The 17,428-nt window shown below is 41.3% G+C and overlaps 2 protein-coding genes and 1 long non-coding RNA gene across 10 annotated transcripts in view; 1 reads left to right on the top strand and 2 right to left on the bottom strand.

Moving 5' to 3' along the window:
- The window catches only part of znf106a (zinc finger protein 106a), a 38,094-nt gene extending 35,018 nt beyond the window's left edge, over window positions 1–3,076 (bottom strand). For all 3 annotated transcript variants that reach the window (XM_042325076.1, XM_042325077.1, XM_042325078.1), the window contains exon 1: window positions 2,931–3,076. The gene's annotated coding sequence lies outside the window, so the exon portion shown is untranslated. The remainder of the gene's footprint in view (window positions 1–2,930) is intronic.
- Window positions 3,077–9,649: 6,573 nt separating this feature from the next.
- On the bottom strand, window positions 9,650–17,228 carry pacc1 (proton activated chloride channel 1). The gene is made up of 8 exons (XM_042325075.1): window positions 16,978–17,228; window positions 16,540–16,645; window positions 15,830–16,039; window positions 15,360–15,514; window positions 14,060–14,202; window positions 11,787–11,928; window positions 11,439–11,549; window positions 9,650–11,230 (listed from the first exon to the last, which is right to left on the bottom strand). Exons 1-8 carry the CDS (start codon window positions 17,011–17,013, stop codon window positions 11,024–11,026), a joined length of 1,110 nt encoding a protein of 369 aa, XP_042181009.1. The 5' UTR covers window positions 17,014–17,228; the 3' UTR covers window positions 9,650–11,023.
- Window positions 12,081–14,081, top strand: LOC121846868. Of its 6 annotated transcripts, none has more exons than XR_006083843.1 (3): window positions 12,081–13,756; window positions 13,799–13,876; window positions 14,029–14,081. It is a non-coding gene; the product is annotated as an uncharacterized LOC121846868 (long non-coding RNA). The 6 variants fall into 6 exon arrangements; XR_006083844.1 differs by having other exon boundaries at window positions 12,081–12,728; window positions 13,275–13,756; window positions 13,799–14,053; XR_006083846.1 differs by having other exon boundaries at window positions 12,081–13,274; window positions 13,485–13,756; window positions 13,799–14,053.
- Window positions 17,229–17,428: the final 200 nt, after the last annotated feature.

The following is a 17,428-nucleotide window of genomic DNA, read 5'->3' as shown; positions in this document are numbered from 1 at the left end:
CACCATGCTCAAAGGGATATTCAATGTCTGCTTTTTACCCAGCTACCAATAGGTGCCCTTCTTTGTGAGGAAATTGGAAAACCTCCCTGGTCTTGTGTGTTTGAAATTCACTGCTCGACTAAGGGACCTTAATGATAATTCTGTGTGTGGGGTCAAAACCCATGCAACTTATGCTAATTTTGACTCCTGAACTTATTTAGGATTACCATAACAAAGGGCTTGAATACTTATTGACAAGAAATTTCAACTTTTTAAAAACTTTTATTATTTACATTTTTTTTTTATGGCGAAAAACTATTTCACTTTGACATTATGGGGTATTGTGTGTAGGCCATTGACAAAACATCTCAATGTAATCCATTTTAAATTCAGGCTGTAACAACAACAAAATGTGGAAAAAGTCCAGGGGTATGAATACTTTCTGAAGGCACTGTATATGGTTCAGTTTACCACAGAGGTAAAAACCAAATATCAAATATACAATTAACTTTATCTAGTTTCAGGATGTATACCAATTCATTGTGTATTACAGCCTGATTCATCAGACGAACCTTAGTAGTTTGCTAACTAGCTGTGTGTGTGTGTGTGTGCGCAGTAGCGACCCGTCATTCAGGGCTTTGACATGTTTGGCTATTATATATAAATATATATATATATATATATATATATAAATAAAGATTTTAGTTTATTATTGCCTGTTATTTTGGCCTTAATACATGTCACATATCAGTTTGAAAACAATGTAAAAAAATAAATAATAATAATTGAGTTAATAAAGCCGCATACAAACATGGTCGCTTTTATTTTCTTGAGTAAAGCAGCTCCAAAATACAGGTGTTTCAGTCTAGATCCGTGCTTTCTGTGGTGGTGGTGGTGGTTGGCAGCAATGCAGAAAAAACAGAGCATAGGGGTTGGTAATGTTCTCTAGTTGTGCCGTGATTGGCTCAGTGTTCTGTCACTCATGGGGACACCCCGTCACTGCAAAATCTAAGGGTAGAGCTCAAACATTCAAGCCCCTTGGGTGCTGCCATAGTTACATTAAAAGTGCCCATCCAAGAACGCTCAAGGTCATTGGCCACAGATAAAATGAGGTCAAATCACACTATATCTACCGTAGCTGATCACGTCAACATCATACTTTCAAAATCTTAGCTCATCGGCCATTGGATAAACATTACACAACAAGTTGGAAATCGCAAATTCAACGCGGAGTGGTTTGGAAGGAATCAGTGGCTAACTGCAAAGCAATCAATACCCTGCTGTGTGTAAGGGTCTCTTTTCCAAGTTTAAAAGGATAAACAACATTCACATGCAACACCATCAGCCAGAAAAGATTGAGAACATTGGTCATGCTGTCAATCCTGCATGACTTCTGGGAACTCTGGGGAAGAAAACGGTCTTCCGACTCGGTATTCCAAGTCGGGAACTCTGGCCTCTTTCTAGATCTCCAACCTGAAGATCCCTGACGTCATGATTCAACATTGTGTCATCCCCCCCGTCCCCACCCCAGAGTTCCCAATTGTCTTGAAAGCACCATATATCCAGAGAATGCCACAATTTGCTGACAAAATTTGCCCACAAGGACCGCCGTGCCACCTTCCTGTTCAAGTGAGCACAGCACAACAAGGGGAGTCCAAATATGCATTGTACTGCATATATGACTATACTGCATATATGATGTAATATGCCAGGGAGATATGTATACTGTAGCTAAGATAGTAATACTAAGTGTATGTTGTGTAGTAAGCTGTTAGTAGCCTCACCCTAATAATTTGGTCCATTTCACCCTCATAACTTAGCCTACTGTTCTGAATTGGTGGTGCACGTCTAGCCTATCGCCTGTTTAAGATAAACGTAATCACGGAATATTGTAAGAGCTTTCAATGTCTGCTTATAAGCCCCCTTTATTTATCCCGCAGTTATGACTTGGTGTACCGGGAGAATACTGTAAGAACGGCTCATGTTCTGAATTCTGTCGCTGTACATTTCAAAAGTGCTGAACAACTAGTTATATTGACTACGTCCGTCCTAGCTCGGCCATTAATTTCTTAATCGAAATTACAGATTGCCTCTTATCTGCTCCTCATCCCCTTATGCCATAGTTTGTACATCTCAATTGTCAGTAGAAACCACATTTGTTTAAACAAGTCAGCCATATCAGCTATGTTTCTTTCAAAGGCAGTAAATGAAGCTGAACTAACTGTTTCACTGCCAGAAAAGGCTCTGCTGATATTAAGATGTAGCAGTGGTAAGGATTCACTCCATGGTGCTGAACAAAAAAAGGTCTGCTGTTGGGACAGCTTTATGTATACCCTAACAGTTGGTGGGCACCGTTCGTCACCGTTATAGTGTAAATAATGTGTTGTATTGTGTACTGGCTTTGCTGACATGTACCTAAAAAAAGAAAATAAAAAAAATAGTTTGCCAACCAAGACTGACATGCTAAAATCGCCACTGTTTTGTGTGTTTGTGTGTGTGGGGGGGGGGCGTGGGTTGTCAATACATGCGTTGCGTGGCTATCAACAAACACCCGCCATATCCAGTCCATTGTTTTGCTAGCAAGCTAGCCTTGTTTAGGATGGAGCCTTTCCGTACACATGGCTCTGTTCACAACTAGCTAACTGCTCTGGCGAACAAGTGGCTAGCCAACGTAGCTACTTCAGACACAAATGTAAATATATTAGCTACTTACTATATTGTTGTTTGTATACGCATGAGGTTAGCTACTCACTACATACCGTTAGCTAGCTAGCTACCGTTAGCTAAAATATGTATGTCTAACTAGCTACATTAGCTAACGTTACTTCTATCTAGCAAGGAAACAAACGCACTGTTCTCACGGCAGTTCTTCAAAACTGACCCAAAACTCTTCTCATTTAAGTTATAACTGTGTGTATGTAGCTAAACGCATGTACATTTAGCAAGAATACCTGTGAAAATATCTCGTTTAGTGGCGCAAGTTCATCCACTTCCCGTCTTGTCGCTGCATCGACCCGGTTGACCCTCCCAGATGTGGACCGGGCCGTGAAGACGCGAAGCCAAAAAGGTTTTTACCACAGATAGAACAATGAGACAAATATTTCACCGGATGTATCTATTTGAAGCTTCCGCTTGGCATTTCCCCTCACTACCAAATATGGCAATACCAAAATCAGTGGGGAGAAGATTGGATGTATTCGAACATTTTACTAATTTTCTCATCGATTAAAATTTTTATCTCAATACAGTTTTCTTTTCCAAAAACTAAAATATGTTACGACAGACTTTACCCGTTAGACTTTTTTTAAATTCGCATTGTTTAGAAGGGGCGCAAAGGCACAAGCGCACTTCGAAAAGTAGGCGCTCTCTAACGGAAATATGCAAATACATGACAGAACGAACCAATAGGTTCTCGCTAAGTCGTGCTTGGCTCTGCCCACCTCGTTGCTTGTTCTGCCCACTATGACTCTTTGTTTCCGTTTGAAACGACAGGCTGTGGGTTATCTTGGTTTACTTGGTTTAAAAAATAATCCCAAAAAGTGTGCAATTTTTGTGTTGAATTCAACGAGAGAGAGTGTCGAAATTGGTAAGCAAAAAATGTAATTGCTAATTTACTATGTGAGGCTTATTTGATTGAATAGAATGGAGAATCTATCAAAAAAGTGCAACATCCAGAACACTCAGTTTTAAAATTATTTACAAGTAAAAAGTCTTACTAAAGCAGTGGAACGTAATAAAACCCATAGTGATATACATCCTTTAATTAAACATATAACAAAGACCTATAACCAAGTAAATGCTAAGAATGTGCTGGGGGACATATACAGAATTATCCAAGAAGAAATCAAATATGAGAATATTACAGTGGTAACTAATTGGGAAGATGAGCTGCAAATAGTAATAACCAAAGAGGACTGAGAGGACATATCAAGAAACACGTCCAAGATAACCAACTCTCTACTTTGGAGGAGGTAATATTCTTGGGAAACTCCTATAATACAATGAAAATACAACTGTGACATCACACCAAGTTGCTGGCTTTACTGTAGGGAGAGCAGAGCTAACTCACGTATTATATTCCTGCCCAGTCCTCAATCATTTCTGAATTGAAGTATACAAAGTATTGGATGATACTTTCAAACGTTTGGCGCTTTCTCTAAATCCAGAATAAATACTCTGAGGGGAGAACCCCTCATGCACTGTTCCTCTACTCTGATAAATATACTCTGAGGGGAGAACCCCTCATGCACTGTTCCTCTACTCTGATAAATATACTCTGAGGGGAGAACCCCTCATGCACTGTTCCTCTACTCTGATAAATATACTCTGAGGGGAGAACCCCTCATGCACTGTTCCTCTACTCTGATAAATATACTCTGAGGGGAGAACCCCTCATGCACTGTTCCTCTACTCTGAACACATACTCTGAGGGGAGAACCCCTCATGCACTGTTCCTCTACTCTGATAAATATACTCTGAGGGGAGAACCCCTCATGCACTGTTCCTCTACTCTGAACACATACTCTGAGGGGAGAACCCCTCATGCACTGTTCCTCTACTCTGATAAATATACTCTGAGGGGAGAACCCCTCATGCACTGTTCCTCTACTCTGATAAATATACTCTGAGGGGAGAACCCCTCATGCACTGTTCCTCTACTCTGATAAATATACTCTGAGGGGAGAACCCCTCATGCACTGTTCCTCTACTCTGAACACATACTCTGAGGGGAGAACCCCTCATGCACTGTTCCTCTACTCTGATAAATATACTCTGAGGGGAGAACCCCTCATGCACTGTTCCTCTACTCTGAACACATACTCTGAGGGGAGAACCCCTCATGCACTGTTCCTCTACTCTGATAAATATACTCTGAGGGGAGAACCCCTCATGCACTGTTCCTCTACTCTGATAAATATACTCTGAGGGGAGAACCCCTCATGCACTGTTCCTCTACTCTGATAAATATACTCTGAGGGGAGAACCCCTCATGCACTGTTCCTCTACTCTGAACACATACTCTGAGGGGAGAACCCCTCATGCACTGTTCCTCTACTCTGAACACATACTCTGAGGGGAGAACCCCTCATGCACTGTTCCTCTACTCTGAACACATACTCTGAGGGGAGAACCCCTCATGCACTGTTCCTCTACTCTGATAAATATACTCTGAGGGGAGAACCCCTCATGCACTGTTCCTCTACTCTGATAAATATACTCTGAGGGGAGAACCCCTCATGCACTGTTCCTCTACTCTGATAAATATACTCTGAGGGGAGAACCCCTCATGCACTGTTCCTCTACTCTGATAAATATACTCTGAGGGGAGAACCCTCATGCACTGTTCCTCTACTCTGAACACATACTCTGATTGGGAGAACCCCTCATGCACTGTTCCTCTACTCTGATAAATATACTCTGGGGGAGAACCCCTCATGCACTGTTCCTCTACTCTGAACACATACTCTGAGGGGAGAACCCCTCATGCACTGTTCCTCTACTCTGATAAATATACTCTGAGGGGAGAACCCCTCATGCACTGTTCCTCTACTCTGATAAATATACTCTGAGGGGAGAACCCCTCATGCACTGTTCCTCTACTCAGATAAATATACTCTGAGGGGAGAACCCCTCATGCACTGTTCCTCTACTCTGAACACATACTCTGAGGGGAGAACCCCTCATGCACTGTTCCTCTACTCTGAACACATACTCTGAGGGGAGAACCCCTCATGCACTGTTCCTCTACTCTGATAAATATACTCTGAGGGGAGAACCCCTCATGCACTGTTCCTCTACTCTGAACACATACTCTGAGGGGAGAACCCCTCATGCACTGTTCCTCTACTCTGATAAATATACTCTGAGGGGAGAACCCCTCATGCACTGTTCCTCTACTCTGATAAATATACTCTGAGGGGAGAACCCCTCATGCACTGTTCCTCTACTCTGATAAATATACTCTGAGGGGAGAACCCCTCATGCACTGTTCCTCTACTCAGATAAATATACTCTGAGGGGAGAACCCCTCATGCACTGTTCCTCTACTCTGAACACATACTCTGAGGGGAGAACCCCTCATGCACTGTTCCTCTACTCTGATAAATATACTCTGAGGGGAGAACCCCTCATGCACTGTTCCTCTACTCTGAACACATACTCTGAGGGGAGAACCCCTCATGCACTGTTCCTCTACTCTGATAAATATACTCTGAGGGAGAACCCCTCATGCACTGTTCCTCTACTCTGATAAATATACTCTGATTGGGGAGAACCCCTCATGCACTGTTCCTCTACTCTGATAAATATACTCTGATTGGGGAGAACCCTCATGCACTGTTCTCTACTCAGATAAATATACTCTGATTGGGGAGAACCCTCATGCACTGTTCCTCTACTCTGAACACATACTCTGAGGGGAGAACCCCTCATGCACTGTTCCTCTACTCTGATAAATATACTCTGATTGGGGAGAACCCCTCATGCACTGTTCCTCTACTCTGAACACATACTCTGAGGGGAGAACCCCTCATGCACTGTTCCTCTACTCTGATAAATATACTCTGAGGGGAGAACCCCTCATGCACTGTTCCTCTACTCTGATAAATATACTCTGAGGGGAGAACCCCTCATGCACTGTTCCTCTACTCTGATAAATATACTCTGAGGGGAGAACCCCTCATGCACTGTTCCTCTACTCAGATAAATATACTCTGAGGGGAGAACCCCTCATTATAACAAATACATGTTTTGAACGGACGGGTGTGTGTGTGTGTGTGTGTTTTTTTTTTTTTTACACCTTTATTTAACTGGGCAAGTCAGTTAAGAAAACATCCTTATTTTCAATGACGGCCTAGGAACAGTGGGTTAACTGCCTGTTCAGGAGCAGAACGACAGATTTGTATCTTGTCAGCTCGGGGATTTGAACTTGCAACCTTCCGGTTACTAGTCCAACACTCTAACCACTAGGTTACCCTGCCGCCACAGGGTAGCCTAGTAGCCACAGGTAGCCTGTGTGTGTGTGTGTATGGGTGAATGTATGCAAGTGTAGAAGTGCAAGTGTGTGTATGAATGAGTGGGTGCATATCTGCGTGTGTGTGTGTGTGTGCATGGGTGTGTCAATGTAGATTAGGGGATGCCAGGATGCCAATACAACGCTAAGAGATTTAACCATCAAAATAATAAAAACATAAATGAAAACACTACAGATTCATGCCCAATAGCAAACAAAGGATCCATTCAGAAAGTAACCAAAAAAGTGTTAAACAAACCTGAAATGTATTTTATATTTCAGATTATTCAAAGTAGCCAGCCTTTCCCTCGAAGGCGGCTTTGCACACTTATTTTGTATAATACATTTTGTAGCCTACAAAAAAGTCTATTCCTGCTCTTTTCCCGCAGTCCGTCGTGGTTTCTGATTGGTGGTCATCATTTGGTGTGTCATCATAGTGATCTCTGATTGGTGGTCATCATTTGGTGTGTCATCATAGTGATCTCTGATTGGTGGTCATCATTTGGTGTGTCATCATAGTGGTTTCTGCTTGGTGGTCATCATTTGGTGTGTCATCATAGTGGTTTCTGATTGGTGGTCATCATTTGGTGTGTCATCATAGTGATCTCTGATTGGTGGTCATCATTTGGTGTGTCATCATAGTGATCTCTGATTGGTGGTCATCATTTGGTGTGTCATCATAGTGGTTTCTGCTTGGTGGTCATCATTTGGTGTGTCATCATAGTGGTTTCTGATTGGTGGTCATCATTTGGTGTGTCATCATAGTGGTTTCTGATTGGTGGTCATCATAGTGATCTCTGATTGGTGGTCATCATTTGGTGTGTCATCTTAGTGATCTCTGATTGGTGGTCATCATTTGGTGTGTCATTATAGTGATCTCTGATTGGTGGTCATCATTTGGTGTGTCATCATAGTGATCTCTGATTGGTGGACATCATTTGGTGTGTCATCATAGTGGTTTCTGACTGGTGGTCATCATTTGGTGTGTCATCATAGTGGTTTCTGATTGGTGGTCATCATTTGGTGTGTCATCATAGTGGTTTCTGACTGGTGGTCATCATTTGGTGTGTCATCATAGTGGTTTCTGACTGGTGGTCATCATTTGGTGTGTCATCATAGTGGTTTCTGACTGGTGGTCATCATTTGGTGTGTCATCATAGTGGTCTCTGATTGGTGGTCATCATTTGGTGTGTCATCATAGTGGTTTCTGATTGGTGGTCATCATTTGGTGTGTCATCATAGTGGTTTCTGATTGGTGGTCATCATTTGGTGTGTCATTATAGTGGTCTCTGATTGGTGGTCATCATTTGGTGTGTCATCATAGTGGTTTCTGATTGGTGGTCATCATTTGGTGTGTCATTATAGTGATCTCTGATTGGTGGTCATCATTTGGTGTGTCATCATAGTGGTTTCTGATTGGTGGTCATCATTTGGTGTGTCATCATAGTGATCTCTGATTGGTGGTCATCATTTGGTGTGTCATCATAGTGGTTTCTGATTGGTGGTCATCATTTGGTGTGTCATCATAGTGGTTTCTGATTGGTGGTCATCATTTGGTGTGTCATCATAGTGATCTCTGATTGGTGGTCATCATTTGGTGTGTCATCATAGTGGTTTCTGACTGGTGGTCATCATTTGGTGTGTCATCATAATGGTTTCTGATTGGTGGTCGTCATTTGGTGTGTCATTATAGTGGTTTCTGATTGGTGTGTCATTATAATGGTTTCTGATTGGTGGTCATCATTTGGTGTGTCATTATAGTGATCTCTGATTGGTGTGTCATCATAGTGGTTTCTGACTGGTGGTCATCATTTGGTGTGTCATCATAATGGTTTCTGATTGGTGGTCGTCATTTGGTGTGTCATTATAGTGATCTCTGATTGGTGGTCAAACTCTCTCAGTTGGAACAAACTTAAACTTGCGCCTTTCTTCAATGCTTATTTGAATGCCATTGAGAAAACAGAGAAGTGTCAAAATATTTTTTCGCAAAAAATCCTCGAAGTAATCATCTAGTTTTTCAAAAGAATCTGATTACAATATTTTTGCTGGTAACGTAACGGATTACAGTTACTTTTTTTTGTTTTTGTAATCCCTTACATGTGACAGATTACATGTCATCTATTACTCCCCAACCCAGGGTACTGATGGGATTGAAGCCACCAGGTCGGCCATATTGGTACTCCCCAGTAGGAGCAGTCCTCCATAGGAATGAATGGAATTCGACAGTATTTCAATGAAATATTTCAAGGACAAAATTACATGTATTTAAGTATATACTTTAGAAAGGATTTTAATTTTTTTTATTTGTTATGTTTAGCTCACATAATATCATTTAAAAGTATGAATGAAGGTGTCTGTAATAGAAGAAATGTGGCAAAGACGAATGTAGACATTCATAAATGGATTTCTATAGGTTTCTAAATACTTGTTACTATGGTGGGGGAGTTCCAAGATGGAGGCACGGTGGCTTCAACAGCGCCCCCTTCCCCCAAAGTAGTCATCTAGTGTATACTGTATATAAATCATTCGTTAACCAACAACTGACTGCTTATGAATGAAGGCCATAACGTTGATGTAGGTACAGTGGCAAGTATGTTTTGCAGATTCTTATAGTGGATTTGGGGCGCATGGTCATAGAAAGTGACTAAACACAATCAATTTGCACAGCAAATGGTTTTATTTCACAGTAAAAGCTCTACACAATTTCAAGTAAATCCCAGGTGCTTGTTGATCAGTCCAGTTTTTCCAAGATGTGTAAATAAAGTAGAAAGCTCACAGGCAGGATGAGGTGGTATTCGTAAATATTTGCCTAGTGTGTAGAAGTAAAGAAAACAGTAGTAGACTATTACTCTGGGTTCAGTAACAGTCAGTCGTTCAGTCGTATGAGTCAGTCGTTCAGTCGTATGAGTCAGTCGTTCAGTCGTATGAGTCAGTCGTACAGTCGTATGAGTCAGTCGTACAGTCGTATGAGTCAGTCGTACAGTCGTATGAGTCAGTCGTTCAGTCGTATGAGTCAGTCGTTCAGTCGTATGAGTCAGTCGTACAGTCGTATGAGTCAGTCGTACAGTCGTATGAGTCAGTCGTACAGTCGTATGAGTCAGTCGTTCAGTCGTATGAGTCAGTCGTTCAGTCGTATGAGTCAGTCGTTCAGTCGTATGAGTCAGTCGTTCAGTCAGTCGTTCAGTCGCATGAGTCAGTCGTTCAGTCGTATGAGTCAGTCGTATGAGTCAGTCGTATGAGTCGTATGAGTCAGTCGTTCAGTCGTATGAGTCAGTCGTTCAGTCGTATGAGTCAGTCGTATGAGTCAGTCGTTCAGTCGTATGAGTCAGTCGTACAGTCGTATGAGTCAGTCGTTCAGTCGTATGAGTCAGTCGTTCAGTCGTATGAGTCCTCCAGTGAGATTGACTCCTTCGTTCTAGATTCACCCATTCTTTGTATAAAAAAAGGAAACAAACAACAGAAAAACAAACAAATAAGCAATTGCATCATGGTCCACATTTGGTAAGTATTACTCATTGTTCCCTTTACATTTTTTTTTTAATATACAGTATATACATAAAATATCCAGTAATTTAGAGGTGATAAGATACTTAAGAATTTATGTTATTCTAAAAAAAATTTAAAAAATAAAACACGTTTTAAAACATCTCACTGCTCAATTGAAACTCAGATTTAAGAATGTTATGGAAGGTAAACTGAGGGAGTTCCCTTTGGCTTACATGTCAGTAGTTCATGTCAGTAGTTGATGTCAGTTGTTGATGGTATAAACCAGTTTCATAACATTCATAAATACATTTTTACAATCCTATTTTCCCAGTCACATTTTGTAACGCTACAAATTACGTATGTATAAAGGAATAAAAATCGTTGTGAATTTGACCTTTAGTTGAGTTGTCTAAAATCCGATACGTTACAATCTCATCAATACTTAAAACATACAAAATGTGATATGATGATCCGCAATATTTACAGTTCAAAGCAGGTGCCTCATTGATTGATTGAAAGAAGTTCGTTCACGGAAAAAAATGAAAGTTATTCTTCTATTCTATTAATGTCAGTATTAGTTACTACGTATCTCTGAGACGATGTGGTCAGTTCCCTGTTTCTGTTCCTCAGATGCCTCTTACGAATCTTGATGACCCATTTCACACTAAAACTGGCAAAGTTAGCCGCCTTGAACAGAGCCATGAACACACCACACAGGATGGCTACGGTATTCCACGGATTGGCTGTCACAATCTGAGGAGGAAACCATGGGTCAAATATTTAATTGAGTCGTTATAGGCTCCTCCCCCCCGCCCCCCTCAGAACGGAGATAGGAGAAATAACTACACGAGCAGTCTAGAATAAGATAAACTAGAATAGGATAGAATGGAATAAAACAGAATATAGAAGGGGAAAAAAACAGATACTTTTCTAACTATACAATATGAATGTGTTCACTTACATCTCTGACTTCTTGTACAAAGGGATCCCTCCATTCAAACACAACAAAGAAAAGCTGGATGGCTTTTTGCTCTGATACGGGCCTCTTGTCATTATATTTGACCACACTAGACTGGGAAGAACAGACCACTTTTCTATAACTTTGTCATGATGAAAAAAAAAACATTTTGTAGCTGTCGTTACAAAATAATGTCAGCTACAACAAGGAACATGTCATCTTTGTGCGACATGTATGTTTTCTGCCACAGTAGATGCTAAAATTAATAATTTTGCTAATCTTATTAAAAAATATATTAAAAAAATAGACAACATTTAAGGAAACCTGAATGTTTACAAACGATATACTGACCTCTTGCCGGAACTCCATGGACTCGTTTTTCTTCCCAGAGGTCTTGACCAGTGACATCTTGACCCAGGTCCTGAAGCCTCCAGAGAACGTCACCATGGAGTAGTTCCTCTCACAGTCCTGCATGAACCCTGATTTATCCACGCTACAACAGAAGGTCGAGGGCAAAACGGTTGTTGTTGTAACGCACATCTCATTACACGTAGGTTTCACGCTATTACACTCTAAACCAGAGATTATAAACTATATTACACACTAAATCAGGGATTTAAAAACTCTATTACTCTAAACCAGGGATTTAAAAACTCTATTACTCTAAACCAGGGATTTAAAAACTATTTTACTCTAAACCAGAAATGTTAAACTCTATTACACTCTAAACCAGAAATGTTAAACTCTATTCCTGGAGGCCTGAGTTTGTGCTGGTGTTTTTTAATCGCCTTTCAATTCATGTCCAATCAAGACCTAGATAAGGGGAGGTGAGAGGAGTTCCTAACTAATCAATTACCTCAATTGATCTATCAAGTATAAGGGGGAGTGAAAAAACCTGCAGACACTCGGCCCTCCAGGAATTAAGTTTGAAACCTGTGCTCTAAACGAACAAACTGGGCCAGTGTATTACCTCCCGGACAGGTCGTTGTATTAAACTGGGCCAGTGCATTACCTTCTGGACAGGTCGTTGTATTAAGCTGGGCTGACAGGTCGTTGTATTAAACTGGGCCAGTGCATTACCTTCTGGACAGGTGGTTGTATTAAACTGGGGACAGGTGGTTGTATTAAACTGGGCGGACAGGTCATTATATTAAACTGGGCTGACAGGTCGTTGTATTAAACTGGGCCAGTGCATTACCTTCCGGACAGGTCGTTGTATTAAACTGGGCCAGTGCATTACCTTCCGGACAGGTCGTTGTATTAAACTGGGCCAGTGCATTACCTCCCGGACAGGTCGTTGTATTAATCTGGGCTGACAGGTCGTTGTATTAAACTGGGCTGACAGGTCGTTGTATTAATCTGGGCTGACAGGTCGTTGTATTAAACTGGGCTGACAGGTCGTTGTATTAATCTGGGCTGACAGGTCGTTGTATTAATCTGGGCTGACAGGTCGTTGTGTTAAACTGGGCTGACAGGTCGTTGTATTAAACTGGGCTGACAGGTCGTTGTATTAAACTGGGCTGACAGGTCGTTGTATTAATCTGGGCTGACAGGTCGTTGTGTTAAACTGGGCTGACAGGTCGTTGTGTTAAACTGGGCTGACAGGTCGTTGTATTAAACTGGGCTGACAGGTCGTTGTATTAATCTGGGCTGACAGGTCGTTGTATTAAACTGGGCTGACAGGTCGTTGTATTAAACTGGGCTGACAGGTCGTTGTATTAAACTGGGCTGACAGGTCGTTGTATTAAACTGGGCTGACAGGTCGTTGTATTAATCTGGGCTGACAGGTCGTTGTATTAAACTGGGCTGACAGGTCGTTGTATTAATCTGGGCTGACAGGTCGTTGTATTAAACTGGGCCAGTGCATTACCTCCCGGACAGGTCGTTGTATTAAACTGGGCCAGTGCATTACCTTCTGGACAGGTCGTTGTATTAAACTGGGCCAGTGCATTACCTTCTGGACAGGTCGTTGTATTAAACTGGGCCAGTGCATTACCTTCTGGACAGGTCGTTGTATTAAACTGGGCCAGTGCATTACCTTCTGGAGAGGTCGTTGTATTAAACTGGGCTGACAGGTCGTTGTATTAAACTGGGCCAGTACATTACCTCCCAGACAGGTCGTTGTATTAAACTGGGCCAGTGCATTACCTCCCGGACAGGTCGTTGTATTAATCTGGGCTGACAGGTCGTTGTATTAAACTGGGCTGACAGGTTGTTGTATTAAACTGGGCCAGTGCATTACCTTCTGGACAGGTCGTTGTATTAAACTGGGCCAGTGCATTACCTTCTGGACAGGTCGTTGTATTAAACTGGGCTGACAGGTCGTTGTATTAAACTGGGCCAGTACATTACCTCCCGGACAGGTCGTTGTATTAAACTGGGCTGACAGGTCGTTGTATTAAACTGGGCTGACAGGTCGTTGTATTAAACTGGGCTGACAGGTCGTTGTATTAAACTGGGCTGACAGGTCGTTGTATTAAACTGGGCCAGTGCATTACCTCCCGGACAGGTCGTTGTATTAAACTGGGCCAGTGCATTACCTTCTGGAGAGGTCGTTGTATTAAACTGGGCCAGTGCATTACCCCCAGGACAGGTCGTTGTATTAAACTGGGCCAGTGCATTACCTCCCGGACAGGTCGTTGTATTTGTCGAAGAGCATGTATGTGATGGCACTAAAATCCTCTTCTGTCTCGTTCTGACTGAACTGCAGGAAGATCAACTCTCTGTTTCTGACATCTGTTGGACCGCTGACCACCAAGGCTTGCTTCTACAACAACCAGGAGAGGAATTAATGTATTAAATGAATGACTGAATGGCTGACTGAAACAAACAACCAACTCATCTCAGAAACCCAGAACTAAAATATTACATAGCTCCGTCAAATACCATTTATGTTACGTGTCCTGTCCATGAGAGATTAATAAGCAATCAAGCAACCGACCAATCAACCAAGCAACCAACCGACCAATCAACCAAGCAACCAACCGACCAATCAACCAAGCAACCGACCAATCAACCAATCAACCAAGCAACCAACTGACCAATCAAGCAACCAAGCAACCAACTGACCAATCAACCAACCAACCGACCAATCAACCAAGCAAGCGAATAATGAGTGAATGAAAATGCGTAGAAGAAATGTTGCCGTGATCTTTCTATAGACTTGTTGTTCTCACCACAGTGTGGTTGGTGTAGGGGCTCTATAATAGGATGGTTCTCACCACAGTGTGGTTGGTGTAGGGGCTCTATAATAGGATGGTTCTCACCACAGTGTGGTTGGTGTAGGGGCTCTATAATAGGATGGTTCTCACCACAGTGTGGTTGGTGTAGTGTGGGGCTCTATAATAGTATGGTTCTCACCACAGTGTGGTTGGTGTAGGGGCTCTATAATAGGATGGTTCTCACCACAGTGTGGTTGGTGTAGGGGCTCTATAATAGGATGGTTCTCACCACAGTGTGGTTGGTGTAGGGGCTCTATAATAGTAATGGTTCTCACCACAGTGTGGTTGGTGTAGGGGCTCTATAATAGGATGGTTCTCACCACAGTGTGGTTGGTGTAGGGGCTCTATAATAGGATGGTTCTCTATAATAGGATGGTTCTCACCACAGTGTGGTTGGTGTAGGGGCTCTATAATAGGATGGTTCTCATGGTTCCACCAGTGTGGTTGGTGTAGGGGGCTCTATAATAGGATGGTTCTCACCACAGTGTGGTTGGTGTAGGGGCTCTATAATAGGATGGTTCTCACCACAGTGTGGTTGGTGTAGGGGCTCTATAATAGGATGGTTCTCACCACAGTGTGGTTGGTGTAGGGGCTCTATAATAGGATGGTTCTCACCACAGTGTGGTTCTAGGGGCTCTATAATAGTAATGGTTCTCACCACAGTGTGGTTGGTGTAGGGGCTCTATAATAGGATGGTTCTCACCACAGTGTGGTTGGTGTAGGGGCCAGTGTAGGTCACTTCCTCCATGACACAATCTCCTGGCTGGGGCTTCCCCGGGGTGACCAGTGGGGGGATATGGGCGTGGTAGTGGTGTTTACAGCTCAGTAGCTGAGCCGAACCAGGGTACAGGGCGATGCCTGCTCACAAACAAAGACAACAAAATGAAGTTTCATCAAAGAAAACTAAGAATTAAATCAAATTGAACTTGTTCTCTCAAAAAAAGATAAATATAAGCATGTAATTCTGTTGTTGTTGTTTAAGTATGTTTAAAAACTATATTCTCTCTGATCAGTATTGTAAAAATAAAACCGGCTAAATTGACACCTTTATTAAACATAGGGTGAAGTTGCCCCTGGACACTGATCTAGGGTCAGTTTTTGCATCCCACCCCTTTAAGGTTAGGATTGAGGGAGGCTGATCCTAGATCTGTACTTAAGAGCAGTTCCACCAACCTGGGGGAGAGAAGGCATCCACCTCCTTGTATGTGACAGACATGACAGGGTGACTGAGCTTCTCCATGAAGTCAGTGATGGTTTGATAGGCCAGGAACACAGCCACAGCAGTCAGCACCAGGTAGATGAACAGCAGCAGGACAGTGAACACGTTCTTCAGACAGGCCTTGTTGAATAGTGTAAATGGATTGCTGTTCACCATGTCCTCCTCTGGAATAATGCAGTGAATATAAAGGACAAAACTATTCAAATAATAATTCAATAGTAAGGAAAGATTGTTAATCAATACATTAATTACATATTATAGGTAATAAAATAGAGATAATATGAATATTACAGTAGTCTTTACAATATTATTTTTGGGGAATAGACTATAATAGGATAGACTATAATAGACTATAATAGACTATAATAGGATAGAAAAGAATAGGATATAATATAATAGACTATAATAGGATAGACTATAATAGACTATAATAGACTATAATAGGATAGAAAAGAATAGGATATAATATAATAGACTATAATAGGATAGACTATAATAGACTATAATAGACTATAATAGACTATAATAGGATATAATATGATATAATAGACTATAGTAGGATAGAAAAGAATAGGATATAATATAATAGACTATAATAGGATAGACTATAATAGACTATAATAGGATAGAAAATACAATTGAATATAGTAAAAAAAAATAGAACCTGGTAGAACACTGGCAATGGATTCTTCTGGCTCCTCCGGGCCACCGTTGGCACTGTCATTGTCTTGGTAGAAGTCTGGGGTTTGAAGTTCTTCCTCGTCATTGAACTGTATCAAATAAGGGTCCAGATTTATATTGTTAATGGTTGATTTAACACAAAGTATCAGCGTATATAAAGTACACAGTGTCATCCACTTTTAGATCAGGTAGGTCTGTAGACTTCCAAGTACCCTACTGTAATTGTAATGCAAAAAGTCTTAAAAGTCACATGATATTGTTTCTATACGAGGATCACCTCCTAGAGAAGTCCCAATGTTTTCCCCCCAATTTCCTGAAAAGTGATCGATCAATACAGATGCGATTGTAAAGTAATTGATAATGATATGAAATCAATAATCAATTAAAATCCATAACAGTCAGTGGCCATAACAGAACTTACTTCGTGGTATGACCGGGAGGTCTCCTTCCGAAGCATTCCGATTCGTCTTTAAAGAATACTTCGACTTACTATATAGTTCATTAAAACTCCGGATATTATAAATGATCCATTTTTATTCATAATATAATTTTCTCATCATGTGGATCTCCCGCAGGTGGAGATATTAAACCGGCGGATTCGTTCACGTTCGTGCGTAGTTTTAAAGCAGTAGAAAACACCTTTATTGTACTACTTATTCTGCGAGCACTGACGATGTGACGTCCATTTCCTATGGTAATGAGGAAACTTTCAAAATAAAAGCCCGCGTTTCAAAACATTGCAAGGTGGATAACTAATTTAAAAGATATTACATTTTAATCCATGTCGAATTTTATTGTGCTTAAACAAATAAACAAATGCAAGAAGGAATTTATGTTTAAAAAAAAATTGTTAAAAGTTATTTTCAGACCAT

This window comes from Oncorhynchus tshawytscha, linkage group LG08 (genome assembly GCF_018296145.1).
Source record: "Oncorhynchus tshawytscha isolate Ot180627B linkage group LG08, Otsh_v2.0, whole genome shotgun sequence".
Classification (NCBI taxonomy): Eukaryota; Metazoa; Chordata; class Actinopteri; order Salmoniformes; family Salmonidae; genus Oncorhynchus; species Oncorhynchus tshawytscha.
The sequence above is the reverse complement of the archived record's forward strand: the minus strand, read 5'-3'. Positions and strand labels throughout refer to the sequence as shown.